Source organism: Sabethes cyaneus, chromosome 3, assembly GCF_943734655.1.
Source record: "Sabethes cyaneus chromosome 3, idSabCyanKW18_F2, whole genome shotgun sequence".
In the NCBI taxonomy this organism is placed as follows: Eukaryota; Metazoa; Arthropoda; class Insecta; order Diptera; family Culicidae; genus Sabethes; species Sabethes cyaneus.
The window spans coordinates 217,394,104-217,417,331 of NC_071355.1; the positions used below are offsets into that span (position 1 = coordinate 217,394,104).

At 39.6% G+C, this 23,228-nt stretch overlaps 1 protein-coding gene across 1 annotated transcript; it reads right to left on the reverse strand.

Annotated features, from left to right (window-relative positions):
• Positions 1-385: 385 nt before the first annotated feature.
• LOC128740720 (receptor-type tyrosine-protein phosphatase N2) lies at positions 386-20,485 on the reverse strand. The gene is made up of 10 exons (XM_053836285.1): positions 20,344-20,485; positions 5,106-5,159; positions 4,426-4,775; positions 3,368-4,323; positions 3,230-3,313; positions 1,905-2,149; positions 1,579-1,834; positions 1,246-1,522; positions 770-1,188; positions 386-707 (listed from the first exon to the last, which is right to left on the reverse strand). Exons 1-10 carry the CDS (start codon positions 20,483-20,485, stop codon positions 386-388), a joined length of 3,105 nt encoding a protein of 1,034 aa, XP_053692260.1.
• Between the last annotated feature and the right edge of the window lie 2,743 nt (positions 20,486-23,228).

Sequence of the window (23,228 nt, forward strand, 5' to 3'; positions counted from 1 at the left end):
GGATTAATAACAATTATTTGTTATAATTTGATTTTACATGTTTCATTCAAAATTCCCTAAGACGTTTGCATTGGTTTTCCAGTATCATGTGTTTCGGGTTTCATCAACATAACCTGATAACGTTGAAATAAACCTATTCGTGCCATTTGGCAAACAAATTTGTAACAAATTTTTATCCGAAGAATATATATCTGTACTAATAATATTAATACATTTACCATAACATTGGAGTGTAAAAATTCACTGATAGTTTTTCATATTAAGCAACGAGTTTTTTGGGGGGCAAAAGCTGAACCAAATACTTAGGCAAGCATAACTCACAGAAAATTCCAATTAAATCTTCCAGATATTTTTATAATAACTCAAGAATCCATAGCGTCATCCCTTACTTTTCCGTTGCTTTGTCTTTTGCCTTGGTCTCTGCGTCCTGTGTTTCTTTTGCCTGCGCCGCCTCCTTTTCCGGATCACTTGGTCGTTTTTCGCCGCTGGTGTTCGAGTTCTGCGGTAACGCCTTCAGTATGGCATGTACTTCCTCGGCAACGGCCATCAGCACAAACTCGAACTGCTGCCGGGTGGCTACCAATCCTGCTCGCTGGTCTCGCAGATGTTCCAATGTTGCAGCGATGTCAATTTCTCGAGCGCCCTTGTTCATACGACCCAGTACCAGATCCAGCAAAATGTACGCTCCAGTTCGGCCAGATCCGTTGCTAAAAATATTTCAAATGCTTATTGGAAACTAGCTCTTTTTACGCTTCCTCCAAATGCTTACCTGCTGTGTACTACGATCGGACAGGATCGTCCTCGATATGATTTGTTAACTTTTCGCCGGAAGTCCAGTAGAGCCTTTGCCGAAGTTGGTACACCACTTTGAGGCCACGAGAGGAAGTGGAATTGCGTTACGGTGCGTGTTTCTCCGGTTCGAAGGTTCTTCAGATAGAACGATCGAACCAAGTAATCATCGCACCAGATATGCTCGCTGACCAAATGTACCTCGTATATGTGGTACACTTCGGCACCTTCTTCCGGCCAATACCGGGCACAAGCCGATTCACCATTCTCCTGTAGACGGCATAGCGCTACCAGAACAACGGCCCCTTGCTCCCAAACCATTTGCCAAAAGTGAGCCAGCGTCGACTGCATCGGTCCCTGGGCGGCTACATAGGCTGGTGCTCGTGGATCGTGGTCCGTCTAAAAGGAATCAAAATTAATGCGTTTTGTCTTGGTCCGTCAGTTGAATTGACTTACGATCGTTGAAGCATTGATGTAATCCATTCCTTCTGCATTGGCCAAATGGTTCAACACCACTCGTGAATGGTCGAACGGTAGTGGTGCCCCGGGGCGGTTCAAAGGAGCGCACTGGGATTGCAATGCAGCATCTCGGGCACTAGGTTCTGCTTCGTAGCGACAGAGTGCTTCCCATTCTCGCTGCAGTCGACCTTTGTTTCGCAGGTGATCTTCCATGTACGATAAAACCATGTGGCCCGTAGAGATGTCCATGTTGGTCAGGGCGGGTTCTTCACTCCTGCAAATCAAAAAATTGTTTTTCTCCAATATTCAGTAAATGGGTTTTAAACTTACCAGGACGAGGTGCTCGATCTAGAAGAGGGTGGTCTTTCAGCTTCCTTTGCCAATGAAGTAATTCGTCCACCGGGGGAGTCATTGCTACCAGTTTTTCCTGCCATTCTCGCGCGGCACAAATCCTGATAGTCCTTACTACAACTATCCGCACCGGAAAGTCCCGCTTGTAAACCACTTAATTTATCCTTTCTTTTATCATGTTTCTTGATAAGAAATAAAGTAATTACGATGACGATGATTGCTGCGGCACCAGCTCCTGAAACAAATTCAACGGCAGCACTTTATCGAATATTCTACTAAAGAGGCGCTGATCACTGGCAACCTACCTGCAAACATGAATGCCATCACGTGCGTTACGTCTGGGCCTTCTTCGACGCGCTTTAGCCGCTCCGTGGTTACAGCGTCCATTTCCTTGGTTTTATCTCCGACACCGGCCTGTATTACCAAGACTCCAAGACGACGGGATAAGTTATTCTTGAAACGGCTGTCATTGATCTGTTTCGCTACGTCCGTTGCTGTCTTCTTATCCGGGTTGGATTCCACCCGAAAGGAAACCTCGTGGCGGTCGACCCTACGAAAAGCGGGATGTTATGTTATACTCTATAACAATCGATACACGGGGAGCACAGCTTGCAGATTCGTCATCCGTTAATGGATTTTAAGACAGCGTATGATACAATTACGGAAAAAATGAGCTGTGGTAAATAACGCTTGAACATGGTTTCCGACGAAGCTAATAAAGCTTATTCGTTTAACGCTGGACGATTCCAAGTGCTGCGTTAGAATAACGGATGAGACTTCAGTCACTTTCGTGGCCTTGTATGGACTGAAGCAAAGCCATGCGCCCAACCCTGTCATTTAGCATTGCCATGGTAGTATGAAGGGCAAACGTGCAAAGCAACCGCACCGTATCATTATGAGATTTTATGTCGGGATCATCTGCAGAGCTGGTGAAACAGGATGCTAGGTCTTGTAAATTGGAAGCACCAAGGACTTGTATCAATACTGCCAAAACAAAGTACATACATGCTAGCTGGCAGAAAAATTGGGAGTCCAAATGCTGGTGGTGCCTAGGTTACGACTGAGAACGATTTGAGCTAGTCGAGGAGTTTGAATATCTTGATACACTTGTAACATTTGATAATACCGTAAGTTGTGAAGTCAAACAACGAGTTGCAGCTGCGAATAAAGTTAAACAAACCAAATTACCGTTATACGAAACACTAATATTTCCGGGGTTCTTTATGAATATGAGACATGGACAATAGAGTAAGCGGATCGACGAGTGCTTTAGTTTTTAAATGAAAAATGCTATAGAAAAACGGTAGCTGTATTGGGCTAGAAATCAGGTCAGAAGGTTTGACGAATGAACAGTTAAAATTATCTTCAGTAGAGAACCAGCAGGAGGTCACCGACGACGGGGCTGGCCCGAATTCGGTGAAAGTGCCTTGTTGAGGTACAGCAGGTGTTCGAGGCGATTGGACAACGGCCCAGGACCAACAACGCTAGAGAACCGTAGTACGTTCGGCATAGGTTTGATAGCAGAATGTTTCTGTTTTCACTTTCGACCACCTTACTTCTAGGACTCATTATTTTATTATTCTGATAATATCAAAATAATGCTCATTAAAAATCGACAAAAACGACTAACCTGGGATGGGTGAAGTATCCCTGCATGTTCAACAATTCGGCCAAAGCGGTTACAATCCTCGATCCATCCTTCCAGTTATCGATCCTAAAATGACCCAACCCTCAGTTAATGATTAATTATCTATCCAAAACAACTTACGGATTCTTGAGAATCACATGCGCATATTCCGTATCGACCGAGTGCGGCGCATGGTTATCATCCGTGTGCACGTGGAGTTCTTTCTTCGACTTAGGCCGCTTGGTGCCATCACTGTCGTCGTTGTCCCCTTCCAGGCCGCCGGTCTTAGCATTGCTGGGTAATGCTTCCTGCGGTAGTGCATTGGCTGCTGTTTGTGACAATGACGACGATGATGGCGGTGGTCCTGCTGGAGGGCCCGGTTTTTTCACATCCAGGCGCTCATGGCGGGTGAACCCAAGGATGTTGTCTAGTAAGGCGCGCGCTTCATTTTTACCCTTCGCCGTGCCCGCTTTGGGAACATAGACGAATCCTCCCTCGGTGTAGAGACCAGCTTCTGACGAAGCGAACTGGGCATCATCACGGAAATTAGTTGGGATTTCATTGAGCTCCTTCAGATGGCGGTGAGGTTTGTTGAAGAATTTGTCCAAATTGGGAAGGCTTTTTTCCTGGATGTCGTCATTAACGTTCTCCGGAGCGAAATTAGAAATTTTGGGTATATGGTGCTTGTTAGCATACTCCCGGAAGGATGTAGTTTTCGGATTTATGAATGTATAGTCAGGAACATCAACTGGGGTGAGTTTTTGTACCAGCTGTTTTAACGCCTTTTCCTCATCAATGTCCGTCTTTTGATCCTTGAAAATAGAATGGTCGCGTTTTTCATTTGGGCCTTGCGGCTGTTTGATGCGTAAGTCTAACGATTCAACTACATTGGGAGTTTGCTCATCAAGGTAATCGGTAACATCCGGGCTTGGATATGGAAAAGATTCAGTATTACCACCTTCTAGCTGTTTAAGAATTCTCCGTAATGCTGCTTGGCCGGGTAAATACCGAAAATGATTTCTGTCAGTTGCTCCATAATATGGATCCATATGTATTGGAATAAGCGGTCTTCTTTCTTCGATCGGAGGAAGACGTAGCTTTGGAGGCTTCGCAGGCATGTCATTTGGAAAAACCACGGAGGATTTCTTGGCGGTATGTAATGCGGACGGGTAGAATCGTTTTTCAGTTAGTGTTGAAGCAGCGGACGGGGATAATGACTTTTTCAAAGGAGGATAATACACCTCATCAGCGTATTCATCGTTTGGGGGCGTGAAACGGACGAATGCAAGGGGGCTTTGAGGACCAAGAACTTCAGGGTCGGGAGCAAGATTGGCGCAAAGGTTACGAGGAATTTCCGTGTTTGATCGCATTGCGAAGAGTGCCCCCTGCATGCGGCACTGGGTAAACGGGTGTTCCCACCCGAGGCCAGCACCCTGCAGGTCCTCTAGCATTATAGCTAAAAATCGGGACTGATCTTCATCCAACGGTTCTCGAAACAGCTCTTCCGGCTCTAGTCCATACTGTGGAAGACATTTACCAAATACGAAATCTGAAACGATGCGAGGAAAGAAATGACTTTTTTTTATTACCGCAAGTTAGGTTATTTAAAAGGTAAACTTGTTAGGCAGAAATACTAAACGAATACTGCAATGTGATTGCCTTCCACCGTGCGGATTCATTTTGCTCCGTTGATTAAATAATATCACCGAGGATGACAACACCGGGAAAGAACCAATTAATTTTTTGCTTCCCACATCCATGTAACGGAGTGAGGTGTACTCTGCCGACATGGAAAAATGCAAATACCCGCACGGAAGCAAAGTTTCATCATTGGCCGCGTAATACAATATGAAGACTGTCGGAGTTTTGTGATACGTACCGTCATAGCACCACTCCAGATGTTCAATGCAGAGCGTTTCCGCGAAAAGGCAACCTGCAATAGAGGGAGAGAGAAAGATTTGCGTGTATCAAATCACTTTTAATCACTTTATTTTTGAAATGTCTGTCAAGACTCAAGATATGATGTGACCACATAGTTTGTATAATCTTTTGTAATTCATGTCTAGTTTTTTTGTACAAATAAAGCAAAGCTGTTGTTTAGTTTATGCTACCTATGACTAATTTTTTGCAATGATATTTTACCATTTACTGTTATAATTACCGTTTTATTTTAACGATTCGACCTTTAGCATACACGAAAACAAAAATTTTGTGAAAGAAGAAATGATTTTGTAAGATGGATCTTAGATCTCTATACAAGAGCATAGTTAATACAGTAGAAGAATTAACATTTAAAAAAATGAGTTGTTTTCATTGGTGTGAACTAAAATTGGAAATGTTAAGTAGTATCTAAATGTTCAAATTTAAACTAAATTGGTTAGTATTGTTCGACTCATCATAAGGGTATTTTTGTAGTATAGTAGTATTATTTTGAATTACTGTTTTTTTTGTGACAAAAAAACTAATTATAATAGTGCAAATGCTAATTCAGATCAAATTCGTCGACACTAAATTTCATTCTAGCCTTGTCGCTGAACATTTCCAACCAAATAAATCCAAATAAACATACTGCAAGTCAAATGCCAGAGTTTTTACATTCGCATCGTACTTCAATACACTCTATATGAAACATAATGTATACAATACATTATTATTATCAATAATAATAATCCTTAACTAGAGTGGTTTTTCTTGAGGACGTATGTTGACTTGTTTTCCGCTTCCCGCAATTTGTCAAGGTGGATAAACCACAGGAATCTTATAACAACATACTCAATGATAAAGGCAGCCACAATCTTCGCAATGCTTTTATTCGCCAGGCATCGACATAGGTATGGAACTTTTGCACATAACCCAATTCCGTCTTTAGTTTGTCCTTCCGAGTATGAAAGATCATAAATCTAAAAGTTATGTTTAACGCCCGGTTCCCAAAATAACCCATTGTGTTTTGTATCACGGTGTGTGTGTGTGAGTATGTGAAAGAGTAGGCGTATTGAACTTGATTTAATGATAACTTGAAGTTTTTTGTCTTCACACGTGCGGAAAATACGCACCTACTTAGAGAAATTCATTGCGATTTTTGTTTTACCTGCATTTGCACAAAATAGTTGTTTCGAAATTTTTCATTATTAAGTGTCATCTCATCTGTCAAGATGTTCATGGCTTATTTTGTATGATTTATTTCTTGTAATAAACTTTCTTTACACAGTTTTTATACATTTTCAAAATGCTTTTTGAGTGCACGTACTCCTCCCAGCTTCGAGGTATGACGCTGGCCTAATAAGCCAGTCGTCGTATGTTCGAATCTCGGCTGGGAGAGGCTGTTAGAGTCAATAGGGTCGTAGCAACTGGCCCTGCAATTGTCCTGTACTCTAACAGCTGGCTGCGAAGTCTGTCGTATAAAAACAGAAGGTCAAGTTTCGATAACGGAATGTAGCACCTATACTTTGCTTTACTAAGTAGAAGGTGATTTTTCATGTAAAATTGGCCGCTGAATCCGAAAATGAAGAAATTTAAGCAGAATAGTTTTTGAGTTGAAACTTTTCTTAAAGAAAGAAAGTGCATGTACATAACTACAAATATCTCCGGCTGAAGTGCATCAATTTGAAATCTTTTTTTTTATATTTAAGATGAGAAAATTTGCCATCCATCTGTTGAACTTCACTTTTTTGTGAGAATTATACTGCCGTGAATCGCATATCAGTCCCATATGTATTTTTTGTAATTTTGAGTTTAATCGCTAAATAGTATTAGTTATCATTGTTCTTTAGGTTGTAAAAAAAATAGCTAGTTTCATTTCAAAAAATATAAAAAAAATATCAGGTCAGTTTGTCCCATCTTAAAAGTAATCGCATATCAGTCCCACAGCAGTGGCCGCAGGAAGAAGGTATAATATATCCCATACTTTAAAGCTCAAATGAGTGATAACACAATTTTATCAACTCTTACGTACTTTATTTACTCATATTTACTCTTATTATAGATAAAATGTTAGCAAACATCACAGATCGTTCATCAAATATGCATTCACTGGTTTTGTTCTGGTAACTCAATCCAAAATTGTTTTTTTAGTTTCGTCTTATAGCATAATGAGCAAGACGCCGTTTTTCGCCTTATCCAAATTCCTAATTTCTTTTCTAGTACGCTTTCTGGTTGGTTTTGACGATGTCTGGACATGTTTGTTTTTAAAAAAGCTGCCATCCGAATCATAATCCAATCCCAAAGATTCGTCGACATTTTCTTCTGCTACAACACTTGCACCAGTTTTCTCAATTTCACCGGCTGAAACTGATGAATTGTTAATACATGACCAAAAATTTTCTATTATTGTTTCGCGACATGAAAACCGTTCAAAATCATTCGAGTCAAAACCAACACAATCTTCATCGGAACTATCATCGTAAGCATAACATGCTCTAAGAAAACTTAACGAGGACATTTTTCAGGAGTTATTAAAACTTTTAAATAAACAACATTTTAAGCGAAACAATCAACTTTGACAGTTACACCGTAAACCGGTTTCTAGGTCATAGTGGGACTGATATGCAATTATTCTGCAGTCTGTCATACAAAATAAAGGCATATCAGTCCCATTGTTGTTTTTTATACAAAAATATTATAATTTTATTGTATAGTACTACAAAAGTATTAAAAACATTGTAATACATATTCTTGAGTCAAGTTAATAACGATATGTCATGCGATATTTTTCTTATCTTGATAAACATGGTCATAGCTTTCATCACTGTTTTCTCCGATTGATGAATTTCCATATGGGACTGATATGCGATTCACGGCAGTATACTGCCCATAAATGAAAAATTGGCTAATATGCCACGAACATGAAATTGAGAAAAATGCAATTTTATTACTTTTGTCTGTCAAAGAGGTTTTACGCGGTAATGGCAACCTGTTTAATGTGCATATTACCCGTCATACATGCCGGAGTCATGCCGTTGAATTGAAACAGCGACACCTGCGGCCAAAAGCCTTCCGGGGCACGTTTTTAACGTTTTTTTCATTTATTAACCCTAGGAGAGTTGACAATCCTGGGAAAAATTTGACTAACGTGCATACGTTGTCAATTATTTTATGCTGGTGAGTCTTCAAAATGGTTTTAAACTATTTAAAACAGTACGGAAGCTTAAGTGACGACGAAATGGATGATGAAACACCTATTAATTAACCATTAAATTAACGCATCATTTATCCGATATAACATTTTTTTAAGAATATTTAATAATTATTACTGATTTTTATGTTGAAATAAACGTTATTTTGTTTTTTTTTAATTTTTATTATATGCTCATCTTCTCGATTATCGGTTCGTGTTATTCATCAATCAGTCTTTTTTATCAGTCTGCCTTGTGCATTTGTCTGTTTTGTTCATCTGTTTCTATTTTCAATCAATCTTTCAATTCAATCAACAATCAATTCAATCGGACACTTTTGTCTGTCAGTCTATCTTGTTGATCAGTCTGTCTTGTCCTATGATCTGTTTTGCCTATCGGTCTGTCTTTTTAGTAGGTCTATCTAATCCATTACTTTGTCTTATTCCTCGGTTTGCCTTGTCCACCGGTGTATCTTGTCTATTAGTCTGTTTTGTCCTGTCCTGTGGTCGATGATGTGCATCTATCTGTATTTTGTCCATTAGTCTGTCTTATCCATCGGCTCGCCTTACCCATCAATCTGTTGTTTTCATTGGTCTATCTTTTCCATCTTTCTGTCCTGTCCATCAGTGTGTCTTTTTCATCAGGCTGACTTTTCCATCGTTCTAGCTTGTCCATCATTTATCATTTGAACCCAGTGCCCTTCTGGCATACAAAATCTGTTTCATCAGTCTTCTTGTTCATCGGTCTGTTTTCTCCATTGATTTATTTTATCCATCGGTCCATCATGTCCATCAGCCTGTCTTGTCCTTCGACCTGTCGTGTTTGTCATCCTATTCAGTATTGTGATGCCGACAGTCGTGTGATCTAATTCTCGTTCTAACGAATACAGTGGCATGAGCATCGCTCTCGGACTTCATTTCTTATTTTTTCATGCCCTGCGATGAGGTTTTGCGAGTGTGTACCGTAAAGCAAAGCAAAGCAAAGCCTAGGTGCTACATTCCATTATCGAAACTTGACCTTCTGTTTTTATACGATAGACTTCGTAGCCAGCTGTTAGAGTGCAGGACAATTGCAACGATCCTATTGACTCTAACAGCCTCTCCCAGTCGAGATTCGAACATACGACAACTGACTTATTAGGCCAGCGTCATTCCTCGAAGCCAACTGGGAGGACTACCATACCGTACCGGAGGACGTGTGTACCGTAAAGGCAGCTAAATCTGCGCATGGTTCCTTATTCTGCTCACCGCATATTTTCCTTACAAATCATATCATTCTCAAATGACACATATTTTCCTAGTTATGATAATTGAGATAGAAATTTGCTGGAATTTGGAAGGTTTGACTGAAATGTGGGGTGCGCAGAATTAGGTGCGTTTACGGTATTTAGCTATCAGCCACGGTGGTCGCTCTCGCTCGTCATTTAAAGTCGCTCGCAGTTGATGTCAAACGTTCACGTGCGCCCGTGTTCTTGCCCGCATGTGAAGCGAAAGTGCAAGCTGAACAAGAAAAGATGAAATAAAGCTAAAACTACAACCATACATCCAACTCATTCTCGCGAGCTGTTGATTGCGCACGAACTGTTGGTTTCTTGAGCGGATTGCGCAGAACGACGCTACTAGGCTGTGAGCTCGTGACTTTATCGGTAGCAGAAAGTGCGCACACGGCAACAGTAGTTGCGTTGGATGCTATGCTTCTCACACTTGCTCGCGTAGGCATCGTTTGCGTCTCGCTCGATTTGCAACATTGTCCGAGACAGCATCAAGTCTGGATCCAAGCCCAATCCTGACGACCTATGTTACGGCTTACAACAGGCGTATCTCTCGATTAGGCAAGTTTTTTGCAAATGGCCTTTCCCTATTTTCGTCAAAAAGCGCCAGTCTAACGAATACGGCGAGAGTTCCAACAAAAACTAAATTTAAAATGAATAGAAGAATAGAATAGTGAGTATTATATCTGTTTGTCTGTGAGGTTAAATGTAACTATATAAAGTTCAGCAACTTGTAATTTCATACTTGGAATCTGGGGTTTAAATTTTCCTATTCGGTTGAATAAGCAAATTCTGGCAAAAAACTTATATTTTTGGTTCATCTTAGCAAAGACGTCCATTTTATCGCAGGTAAACCATGCGTCTTCTTTCCATTCTCGTAATAATATTTCTTTAAAAGCTTTTTTCAATTCTAAGCTTATACACTTCTTGAAATTTTGATATGTTACGTAAGGAATCCTCAGTTTTTCAGGAAGAGAGAGAGAGAGAGAGAGAGAGAGAGAGAGAGAGAGAGAGAGAGAGAGAGAGAGAGAGAGAGACTTTCGGCAACTTTTTGATTTTTCGGTAATAAGCAATTGTCCTGTAAACGAACAGTCTGTTGAAAGAAAGCAGAAGCCCAAAGACCAGGGATGGAAAAAAATCCTAAAAGTCCAAAGACCAGGGATGGAAACAAATTCTAGCGATCAAGAAAAGGTGTGATCAGATTCAGATTCATTGATATCATTACTTGTAAGCGACAAATACATTATTGCAATCTGTACAAATTGTGAGAAACCTCATATCAGTTATCAGAATCACTGATTTTCCATCCCTGCCAAAAACATTTGGCTAAGACATTTGTATTGACATTTAACAGAATCTAGTTAACTAAAGAGGTTTGTTTTCATAAGCATCAATCATTTCTTTTAAATAGTATTTCGCTATTTTTAAAAGCACTTTTCTACTAAATTAAATTTTAAATTCAAAATATCATTGTGTAATGATGAATAACGGTAAATGTCGAGCACTTCGAATAAAACACTACAGCAACCGTGATCAACGTGATTTTCTTTCAACCTAAGTTCATGAGAATATTGCTTGGGTAACGAAAGTAATTCGATACGACAAGAAACCCTCAATTTTATTCGTAGATTCTTCCATGCGCATCGCCACTCATCAAAGAAAACTACACGGACACGAGGACGCCCGTCCGCCCACTGCTCTACTGTTGTCATGATGGCGACGTTTTTCTTCATAGGAAAAAACTGTTGCTCCGAACGAAAGAAGCGAGCGCCAGCATTCTGCCTGCGGCAAATCAGCAAACAAACACTTGGGACCGATAATTTGATGGAATCTGAATATGGAAAAATAAGCATCTAACGAATTTATTCCTTTTTGTTCACATTATATTTGAAATTGTGATTAGAGAGAAATAACTGAAAATGGAAGCGATACAAACAATTTCTATCCGAGAATTAACAGTTACAGTTAGTTATTGCATGGATTTCGCCAATGATTTGGCGATTTATGATTTAAGAAGGCATAATAATAAGGGCATAATAGAAGCTAATAACAAATTACATTCATTGTAAAAATTTTGAAAGGATTCATTTTGAATTTTTAAAGCACGCAAACTGTAAGTCCACAGTTTACTAAAAGTCAGATAAAATCATAATATTATCCAAACCACAAGCGTAGGTTTACCATAAAAAAATTACTCCTACTTGTCTTCTAGAACTTACAAGTCTGTCGGAAAACATCGAAACGATCCATCCCACAAGTGATCCCAAATGGTGTCGAATGCATTAGCACCTCCATCGTATCGCGTCACATCCACATTATTCCATGTCACGGAATTGTGTGGAAAAGTCGATGGAAAAAACATATACCAACATAGCCTGCGTTGCAAAGAACATTCGCTTTGACGTCATCGCAGCTGTTTTCCGATCGTATAAAGGAAAACAACTCAAATATGGAGTTTGCATGTTCACATCTACTAACTCATACAGACGCACAATCGGCAGACGATGCATATGAGAAAACATGAGCTCAAAACACAGTTCAAATATCAAACACGACGATGCTCTTTTCTTCTTCTATGCCTATGGCATACGAAGCTTTACTATCGATACTCACTCCATGCTTTACAAAAAGTGGTGATTTTGTTAGCACGAAAAGCTCACCGCGTGGAAAATCGATTACAGGCGACCGACGTCATACTTACTTCTACCGAGAGCTTGCACTGTTTTCGTTACTGTTCGACACTAAGGATAAGGCAGTGCTGTGACCAAATAGCAAAAGCACTGTTGCTTTGTTTGAAGCAAATTTCTGAAACTAATTAAAGCTATAAGACGCAATTGCCATTTTTGTAGCTGTATAGTATATTGCTAAAAATATCTATACAGTTCATGGCCCTCATTGACCTGAATATGACGACTTTATTAAGATTTCTTATTTGTAATCGGATTTCTGTTTGAAAATGCTAAACTCAATGAACGATCTATCAGTAAACCTGGTATCAATTTAATTGGAATTGAAATTATTAATACTGCTTCGATTAGACAGTTAAATCTCCTGGGAGTTTCGTGTTTTTTCGAGTTTTTTTGTTCCGAACGCCTACCTTCCATATTCAATTCAGGTATTTTCCTGTACCGATCCATGCAGTGCCTTACTCAACATAAACGTTTGCCTCGGTGTGCAGTGGAACTAACCGCCCACATGCCGGCAGAACGAACGAATCTACTATGTTCGTGCACATTTATCGCAGTACTTGTACTTCTCACCCAGAATCAGCACATCCCAACTTTGAAGAAGCATGCCAGCAAGAACGGACCGTTACGGGCCGGCCTGGTTGATACTATTTTTAGCTGCCACCCACCGCCCACGATGATGCTACACTGTTTTCAGAATTGAGCCTGCTTTTCCGGTGGAAAGGCTTTACGTCGTCGCAGCAGGGGGAGACGGTCGCGGAAAAGTACAATCAGCACCGTCGAAGTTTTGTTCTGCGTGTGTTATGCCATGAAGCGTAGCAATTTTGTTCTACTGATATCGTTTTATGCGATATTATTTATTTGCTTAGTTATAGTAATATAACAAAAATTATCAAACGTAATAGTTTGATGAATCAAGAAAGTTTTGCGTGGCAAAATATTTTAATGCCCTATGAAAGACCTCCTATCATAGCGCCCAGGGGGAATGGTTGTATTATAAAAATAAATTTTAAAAATAGCCCGTGATTTATATTCTACTGGAAATGGGATTTTTTTTCCGAGAAATGAAAAAAAGACACCGGGTACTGAGAATTAAATTAAATGGTTTCTGTGTTGATTAGTTCGCAATTTAGCTCGACTGACTCAAACTAAAATCGTAATAGGACAGTAAGCTGTATCAAACAAAATATAGACATTTTGTACGTGACGAGCTTTTCTAATGATTTCAGAGAGAGAGCTATGTATAGCTATTATTGGATATTTTTACTATGAGATGGTATTTGTTTGAGAGGAACCAATTTATCTTCAATATCGGTATAGGAAATCGGAAAGTCAGAATTGATTAATATTTTCTAGCGAACAGATTGATTGTGAAGACGCCGTCAATATTCTGGTTTGTTGGCGCCAAACATATATTCACAACCAATATCAAATCAAAATATTGAGTAAAGTGCTTTAAAACATTAATATTTTTACTGGTTTGAAAACCAGCTATCACACGTTCGGATCCATTTTGAGGGTGACGAGCTAGGGTCGCCGTTTGGGGATATTACTTTCCAAGGAGCCTTTTCAGTTAATTTTCGATTATTTCGAATCGTCTTCAAAGAGTAAGTAGACCACACAATTTGTTGCCACCGTCACTAGAGTGTTATGTATGAAACGTAAATAAAGTGACTAGAATCATCTCTTCATTTGATCCTTCCTAGGTTCAAAACTACTGCCGGGGTAGACATTAATTGAGTTAGAACCATCCCGCCGGGAGTATTGTGGGTCAATAGCAATAGCAGGAAATTACAGAAGTTTGTTTAACGAAAAACTTTCAGAAAAAAATAGAGCGAATCGAAGATTAGCCAACTTGCGCAACGGGATATATCAATGTTTCATTTCAAAAATCGAAGTTAAAGTGTAGCCACATTTATGAGACACGTTTTAAAATATTTAGTTGCTATGTCTTGAAATATTTCAAAGCTCAAAGCATTCAGTCGGGCGAAATATGAAATCAAATTTAACGATAAAGCACCGTCTTTCCAAGAAAATTGTAGTTTTCCTAGCTCGCCTATTTATTTATGTATTGAATTAGACTAAGTTCACACGAACTCTCGTCTACTTGCAGGTACCTACAGAGTGTGTTTTAATTGTTTCATGCCTTGTTTGAAGCTACATCGCATGACGTGGGAAAGTAAGTGGACACTTTAATTACCTTGGGGAGCATGCTAAGTCACGAATGTGATTTCTTTGGCCTTCTGTTGTTGGTAACGGAGCGCTTCCAGCGGCAGCAAAAATTACGTTATGAATTGGGGTGGAATTACAGATTTATTACGAAGATTATTACTACTCGAAAGATATGAATACTAAACTTTTTTCAAATTGCAGCTTTTATTTTATTTTTTGTACATTTCATGACTTATTGTGCATATAACAATCAACTCAGTCAGTTTTGCATTAATTCAAACAAATTTGTTATGTGTAAATGTGTGCGAAAAATGAACAAAATAAGCCAAACTTGGTTTTAGACTGCCAGCTGAATAATCTGCACGGCGGAGTAATTGGAAACGCACTCGACCGGCAATCGAGAGTTGAGGGTTCTAGTTACTGTCACCTCCCCAGTAAACAGTGCTTACTTTACTTTGGCAATGGTGGTTCCCAAACACAGACAACATAGAATACCAAATAACTAAGTTATCTTAAAAGCATCACGCAAAAATCAGTAGAAATTTGCGAAATATTCTCTGGCTATTAGATTAAACACAATCTTAAGCGCAAGTTTGTTAAAATTCACACTATTCGTCCCATTAATACTCGAATGTTCTTTTAGGTACAAACTATTTTAGTACTAAATCACAACCAGTCTTTATTCACAACCAATGCACTTATTGCAGAACTTTAGTTCTCCTGTATTCCGTTCTGCAGGCTAAGACCATTGCTTCGACGGCGAGTACTAGCTTGGTACTTTCGTTAAGGTCTTTCCACTACGGATCCCACGTATATCAAGTGTCCGGAAACATAACTTGCAGACTTATCATCTGTTTGTGACTTTAAGGCTGCGTCCGATTCAGTCGAACAAATTGTGCTGTGAAAGATAATGCTAGAACACGGTCTTTCGACGAAACTAGCAAAGCTGGTTTGTATGACGTTGGATGGGTCGAAATCATGCGTCAGACTAGCGGCTAAGACGCCAGCCGCTTTCTTGACGTTGGTTGGAAGCAAGAGGGTGCACTCTCTAATCGGGTATTTAGCATTATCTTGTAAAGTGTGATGCGAAGAGCAAACATGAAAAAAAACGAGACTATCATCGTGACATCTCACACACTTCTTGGTTTTGGGAATGATGATCGATGTAATCGGAATTAACCGCAAAGCAGTGGAAGACGCCTTTAAGCCCGTCTGCAGCGAGATTGAGACTAACCAATAATACTGCGAATCGGGCTTTCTACAGATTACGTAGCCAGCTGAAGTGTTGTAGTTTTCAAATTCGCACAAAACTTGCGCTCTACAGAACATAAATTCACCCCCCTGGTCTTTGAAGGAAGCGGGATCGACGAGTACTTGGGGTTTTTGTGCGTAAAATTCTGCGAAAAATTTTTGATGGCGAAATAGAAAATAGAGTGCGTCGCAGGCAGACGCTTGGATTGCGGGCATTTTTTTCCTGTGTGGACTCATCACTGCGACCAGTATAGTTGATGTATTGTGATATCGCCCGGGTGTTTGCTGTATAACCTCCACTGCATTTCTTTTAGCTATAATCGCTATTGAATGAGCGATATGCTTATTAAATTTTATGCGTGCTTGTGTGTATTGAGGATTACCATTTCTCCAAAGCTTTGCCCACTTATTCCTCGCTGCCAGCACTATCCCATATTATAGCCGTCCCTGGTGAGGACTCATTCGTTCCTCTGACCAGTACACTTAACTATAGAAGGGACTTTTGCAGTTTCAAGAGGCTTCAGTGGGTAAATTTAGAATTCAGCATGAAGGAGGGGTAAATGAGGGGGACCTGAGAATAAACTCATGCTAAAATCACTTGACATCGAATGGCTTGATTCTACTAAGATTCGAACCCACGACCACTCGCTTGTCAAAGCAGACTCGGTAGCTTTGCGGCTACGGAGCCCTCTTTGCTAGCATTATCAAGTACATGATAATACTAATATAGTGAATGTAGTACAGTATTGCAGACCTCTACCTGGACACGTGGCCAGAATGCCAGATGAAAGAGTAGCCAAAACTATTTTCAGCAAAGAACCAAGAAAAGGTCGTAGACTACGGGGCAGACCTGGTACGCGGTGAATGTGCACCGTCGAGGATTATGTATGTTCAGTTGGAATACGACTAGATTGGAGAACGGTAGCCCAGTACCGACAGCTCTGGATGACTATAATTCGTTCGACGTAACAGACCGTGTCGCCATCAAAGTAAATAAGTACCGTCAAATGGGGTAACTTGCAACAGTTCTCAGCTATGAGTTCGAGTAAAAACTTATCTGTAGTACATATGAGGACATTTAATTAATACAAAGTTATTAGGTCTAGGATAGAACAATTTCGCATATTGAGAAAAAATATGCGATCAATATTGGCTGTTGTTGAATTTTTTAATTAATTTGTTACTAGTAACCCCTTAAACGGGGTAACTTGCAACAAGCAATATTTTTTGGAGATTAAACGAATTTAATGTTTAGTATGAGTTTCTTTTGACTTGAATATGCTTGTAGGATTTTTTAAAAATCACCAAAACAGCAGAAAATCAACTTCACAGTATCTAAAGCTTCTTTGAACTGTTAACAAGATTCAGTGACTGATATAGATTGAAAATTGAAGTAACCGATCAAAAAGAACAATAAATTAGATCGATATAGCGTTGTTGCATGTTACCCCGCTGTTGCAAGTTACCCCATTTGACGGTACCAATCTGATGTCATGACTCGATTGCGCTTCCAAAATCCGAATTTGGACGTGTCTTTCTATCAATGTATCGCAGATATTAAATATTAAAAACGATATTTTCAAATAATCAAAAAAAAAAAAGAATGATATCACTTTGAAGGGGATTAGCAAATTCGCATAGAACTTTGGGATTAAGGTGAGGGATTAGAGATTCCTTGAATCTTTGGCTTAAACCGGAGAAGGTAACTAGCAGAAAGCGCCTAACATAGCTCTAGCCATCCCAAGTCCCTACCTGGCGCCTCCACGTGGTTCCACCAGGAAATACTTCAATTTGTATAATTGAGTAGCCAAGCTGGAAGGTGCGGGGTCGTGTGGTTTTCAGTTCCCAACTTTGCAACTGTACTTTTAGGCAACCATTGATCCACACGACTTTTTTTTCAAGTGTTATATTATTTAAACTAATATTTTTGAAAGACTAATCTATTTTCAGAGAGCGAAATAAGGCGATATATTTTTCGCCAATTGCAGTCAGGCTTCTGGTCTAAATGTCATTGGATCATCTCTGAGGGTTCGGGGTATCACTTAACCTTTATTAGGAAAGATACTCCCAATGATTGTAAATAAATTATTACCCATATGTGGGAAGCGTTTGGTACGGGAGGCCCACGCTTTCTTCCTTCCCCTTGATTTCAAGGAGTTTAATGGAATTAGACGTAATACCTGTATTATTTCTGGTTCCACTTGATTCTTTGGAATTGTCTCTGCGGTACATGCTGCGCAATTGGTCTGGCCGTTGCCAAGAAAAATGATTGATTCAAGTAATCGTTATTTCAAGGATGCTTTCGAGAATTGGCTGCGTTAGTGTGAGATTAGATTAGATTATATTAAGCCGGAGAAGGTCAGTTGTATTTTTTTTATATTTTCTCTGTAGGCCTCCACTCTAGGGACCTCGGTAGGAACCATATCACCACTATAGGCAAACCAATGATGGTAGAAAAAATCTTTCTCTTTAACAAAAATTGAATTTTTAACGATTCCAACTGTCATTTTTAGTAAGATTAAGATCTAGATTAAGTTTCAATCATATCGTGTGGGTGTATGTATATTTATCCTGATATCACTGTATTTTTACCACAATTCTGAAATTTTACTACTAAATGCACCACTACTGGTACGCTTACCCTATTTGTTCATTCATAAACAAATGTTTTTAAAATTTCCACCAAGGAATCATTTTATTTGAAGCTTATTCCAGTTTAATTGAGTTAAAAAAAGCGCTTGTCTCACTGGTTTTTGCGTTTCGCAGCAAAAATATGATTAAATTTGTGATGTATTGAGATTGTGTAGAATTGGTCAATGGGTAAGGGATTTTAAAATATGAAATACTTCGCTGTAAAAAATCCACGGTTTTCAGGTATTTGAATTTTGAAATAAATGCTGGAAAAAATTGCATTATTTTCGGGTATATCTATAAAACTTCTGACCCTTTCTTTTAAAACAAGTTGCAATCATCGAATCATCTCTGCAGTATAGGTTTTCAAAATTCTCCAAGGAAAAGTGTACAATGTACAGCTGTCAAATACACTTAAAAATGCTTCAAAATGTTATGTAAGCTTGTGGTCTTTCAATTCTCTAGCATCTTTCTTGCACTACAGAAAACTATTTTTGTGAGGCGCCACAGGATCTGCCAAATTACACAGGAAAAACTTTCACATCTGGCCCTATGACTTTGCGAATACGTTAAGATAAAGTTAATATTGTCAAAATATGCACGAATAATGGGCCATGACACTTTACGTGGGCAGCAGGTACCTGGAGCAGATTGAATGGTGCCGCTCGGATCCATTACCAGCACTAAGCAACCGCTGGTCGTGAACAGCATGGAAAAATAAATGTCATGTGATACCATACCTGTCAGGAAAGCTTCACCGCAGGTAACTGTAGCGCATATGTTGAATTCCGGATTTTATGGGCATCGTACCGTTAGCATTGTGGTGATGCTCTTATTATCCTCTGGTAACTCAATTGACAGTGTAAAAATAGACGCTTTATGGCAATTTGGTGCTCGAGATTTCCAAGCTGTTGGCAACCGACAAATGTGAGGTAATAAATCGATACGAATTTGGTCATTTTACTTGTGATTTATCGTCGGCCACTGTGATACTGTTTCTGGCATTCGAAGAATTGTCATTTTGATCAAGGATTCTACTGCACACGTATACAGGATTGAATTAAGACATAGTGAATTTTCCAAATCCACACTATTATTATCATACATACTGCTTAATCAAACACAATGCCGCTTTTATTGTGCCTAAATTCCCAGTTTTTATATTGTTGATGTGTACATGAACTTGTGCTACTATTGTTTATCACAACCAGAAGGACTCGACCGTCGGAAAATATTTCAAAAAATCATATTTTTTGTATTTTGAATATCGGTTTAAACTGTTTTGCTTGTAAGGTTATTAATTTACTAACGATTCCGTCAGTAGAAATTGATGAAAATAGTCATGCTAATGATAGGAGGAGCAAACTGGATATAATAATACGCCTCTACTATAAAAACAATTTTTTCAGCTTCATTTGCTTTTTCTCCAGAAGTAAATACATAATGCATTATAACACATTTTTCTTGTTTTTTCGGGAGACGTTCATAGAAGAATTATACTGTTGCTACTCACATAATAGTCCCATTTATATAGGAAACGCTATAGAATATGGGACTGTTACGCGAATAGCGACAGTATATTACTTTTGAACTTTCTAAGCAAAACATAATCTGTGGAAACAAAAAGAAGAAAGAACATGGAGAGAGAAATTGAACTTTTTCTTTTACCTTGGGTTATGTTTGGTGTACAAAGTTAAAAAATTATAAAAGTCTTCTACAAACGTTTACCAACAAAATAAAAAAAAGTTAGTTTCAATACGTATTTTGGTTCCCGAGAAAAAGATGCATGAAGTTCGAAGAACATGATTTTACAAGGGCGGCGTTTCATTACGTCAAGTTTGCTTTGCAAGTTACTGAAATACTTAGGGGCATTATATTTTTCATCCTCTTGGGATGGGTATTTCAAGGCCAAGTCCCGTTAAATCCAACATTAATTGGCATTCGATAAGTGGTTTTCATTCCAGAAAATCAACCGGCAGGCTGCTTGCAACTTACCGATGTTGCCCTCGGCTGAGACCGCATTACTGCCTCCGTTCGCCAAGATCAGGCATCCTGTCAGCAGTGCCAGTTGTACTAGTTGTCGCCAAGTGTTTGTCCATGCTGCTACTGCTGTCGTCAATGTGTCAATATTTGACATTGTGCTTTTTTACATCACTTTAAAGTTATGCTTGCCCCTGTCGCTTGCACGGGTTGACTGCAGCTCTGAAACCGCCGTTCCGAGGCAGGCCGACGAGGGCAACAATACTCGCTCGTTCACTTCGTTTCTTCGTGGATTTCTAGAATATCTGCGTTCTGTGTCGGTTAGACGAAGCTGTCGTTTGCCTAGGAGGTTGAAAGAATGCGAAAAAAAGTCTAGTTAATTTTACGTTTTACATTGAAAAAACTGTTTGTGACTGTTTGTCACAAAGTTCTAATAGATAACCATGCAACTCCATCGGTGCTTGCCAAACGACTCGTTTTTATCACTAACAACTGGAGAACACTTTTTGCAATGGTTTTAATGTCAATTATATTATTCAGGATAATTCAGGATTCTATATTATACAATACTAATCATTCTCCTCCAATAAACTTCCCAATCTTTAAAATTGCATTCGTCCCCAAACAGCTGTCACCGAATAACAACTTCATGACGCAAAAGCAATGCTTGCTTCATTGAATACATTATCGTCGCCTGTAGGCAAAATGTCACCCATTATCTAAACTATGATGCGATAATATCCCTTGGGAAAATGACTTCAATGTGCAAGTGCTGGCGGAACCTTCCATTCAATGATGTGCTCACTAGGTATAGGATAGAAATGGTTAGTACAAAAGGAGATTATGCGTGCCAGGGGAATGTTTCAGGAGAGAATTGTGAGAAAGAGAGAAAGATAGAAGGGAAAGATACCAACGCCGTGCAAAAACCGCACCCATGCCAACCCAGCAAAGACCATGGACAATGGACAACTTATTTGTGCTAATATGAGCACGCAGTCCTACCATCATTGCGTTCTGCTCTGGGGCAGACTGGAAATTTTCTTCGCAACGTTCACCCACATGCTGCCCTCACTTGCGCACTGAAAGGATTGACTGCGGGGTTTACTAACACTCGTTCGTCTGGGTGAATGCCTCCGGATGCCAATTACCATGAACGTATAGCTAAATGTGCTATAACATTCATCTAATCAAAATAAAGTGTGCTCAACAGGTCGTTTCATCTTTTACACTAATACCATCGACAACGACCATGGGAGCGCTCTGAACGCTAAAATGCCCATCGAAAATGCACAATCTGGCGACAGAAGAGTTCGAAATAAGATAATGTGTATTGATAAGTCTATCAAGCGCTACTTAATAGTATCTGGAAAGCGAGAAAAATTTATTTTTCCGATGGATAATGCATAGTGGGATAGATTCAAAATAGGCGCAAACGCTTTTAAGTTCTCCGCACAATTCAATGTTTTGGACAATATGGTTTTGACTAGTAGTTATTAGTGGCTTTTTTAGGAAACGGTGTATGTATTCAAACTAAAATCGTAAGAGATTTTCGGTTACTATCCAACGGAAACAATTCTGCCTGTTTGATGCTTTCCCGTATTCTGTTTCGTAGACTGAGACCGTTAGCGGGGTCCTTCATCGGGAGGACCAAGCTGGGTTTCGTGAGGATCAGATGTTTACCCTGCGTCGGTTACTAGACAATTTCCGGGAGTTGCAGACTTATCGTCTGTTTGTGGACTTTAAGGCGGCGAGTGTGTATGTTCAATGAAACGAAATGAGCTGTGGCAGTTAATGCCAGAACGTGGTTTTCCGATGAAACTAGTTAAGCTGATAGCGGATGAGACGCTAGCCGCTATCGTGAAGTTGGATGGACTATAGCAAGGGAATGCACTCTCTAACCTGCTTTCAACATTGCTCTAGAAGGTGCAATACGAAGAGCAAACATGGAAAGGAACGGGAATATAATCACGAAATCTCATATGCTTCATAGTTCTGCGGATGTTGTCGATATCATCGGAATCAATCGTAAAGCAGTAGAAGAGTCCTTTAGGCCACCTTAAAGGGAAGCTGCGACATTGGGACTTACAATTAACACCGCCCCAATGGAGTACATGGTTGCAAGGATCGTGGCCCTACTAGCACAGTTGTTACAAAACAGTTGTGGCAACCGATATATGACAAATTTCAGTCATAAATAAGTTGCTGCAACTAGAAGTGTCAAAACTGTGCTACTTGGGGGGAGTCCAAATGCTGTTGGTGGAAGATGATCCGAAGTGGAACTGGATGGGGAACGATATGAAGTAGTAGAGGAATTCATAACACTTGGTACGCTCGTAATATGTGACAACAAAGTAAGTCGTGAAATAAAACGACAAATTGCAGATGCGAAACGGGATTTCCACGGATTACGTAGCCAGCTGAAGTCCCGTAGTTTGTTGAATTCGCACAAAACTGGTTCTATACAGAATGCTAATTCTCCTGGTGGCCCTTTATGGATCTAAATTATGGAAGCTAAAGTAATCTTATGAACGAGTGCTACAGATTTTTGAGCGTAAGATTCTACGATCAATACCTATCAATATGGAAAATGGAATGTGGCGTAAGTGCATGAACAAATATGCTAATATAATGAAGGTAATATAATACCGCTGTGGTGGGCTGGGTACGTGGCCAGAATGCCTGATGATGAGTGGCCAAACTTATTTTCAGCAGTAAACCAGAAAGAGTCCAAAGACCCCGGACCCGATGGATGTGCGCTGTCGAGGACGATGTACGCACAGCAGATGTTCGAGACAATTAGAGAACGGTGGCCTAGAACCAACAGTACCGACGTAGATCGGTAACGGACCGTTGCCACTAAAGTAAAGTATAGTAAAGTAGATAACAACAAGCAATCTTTC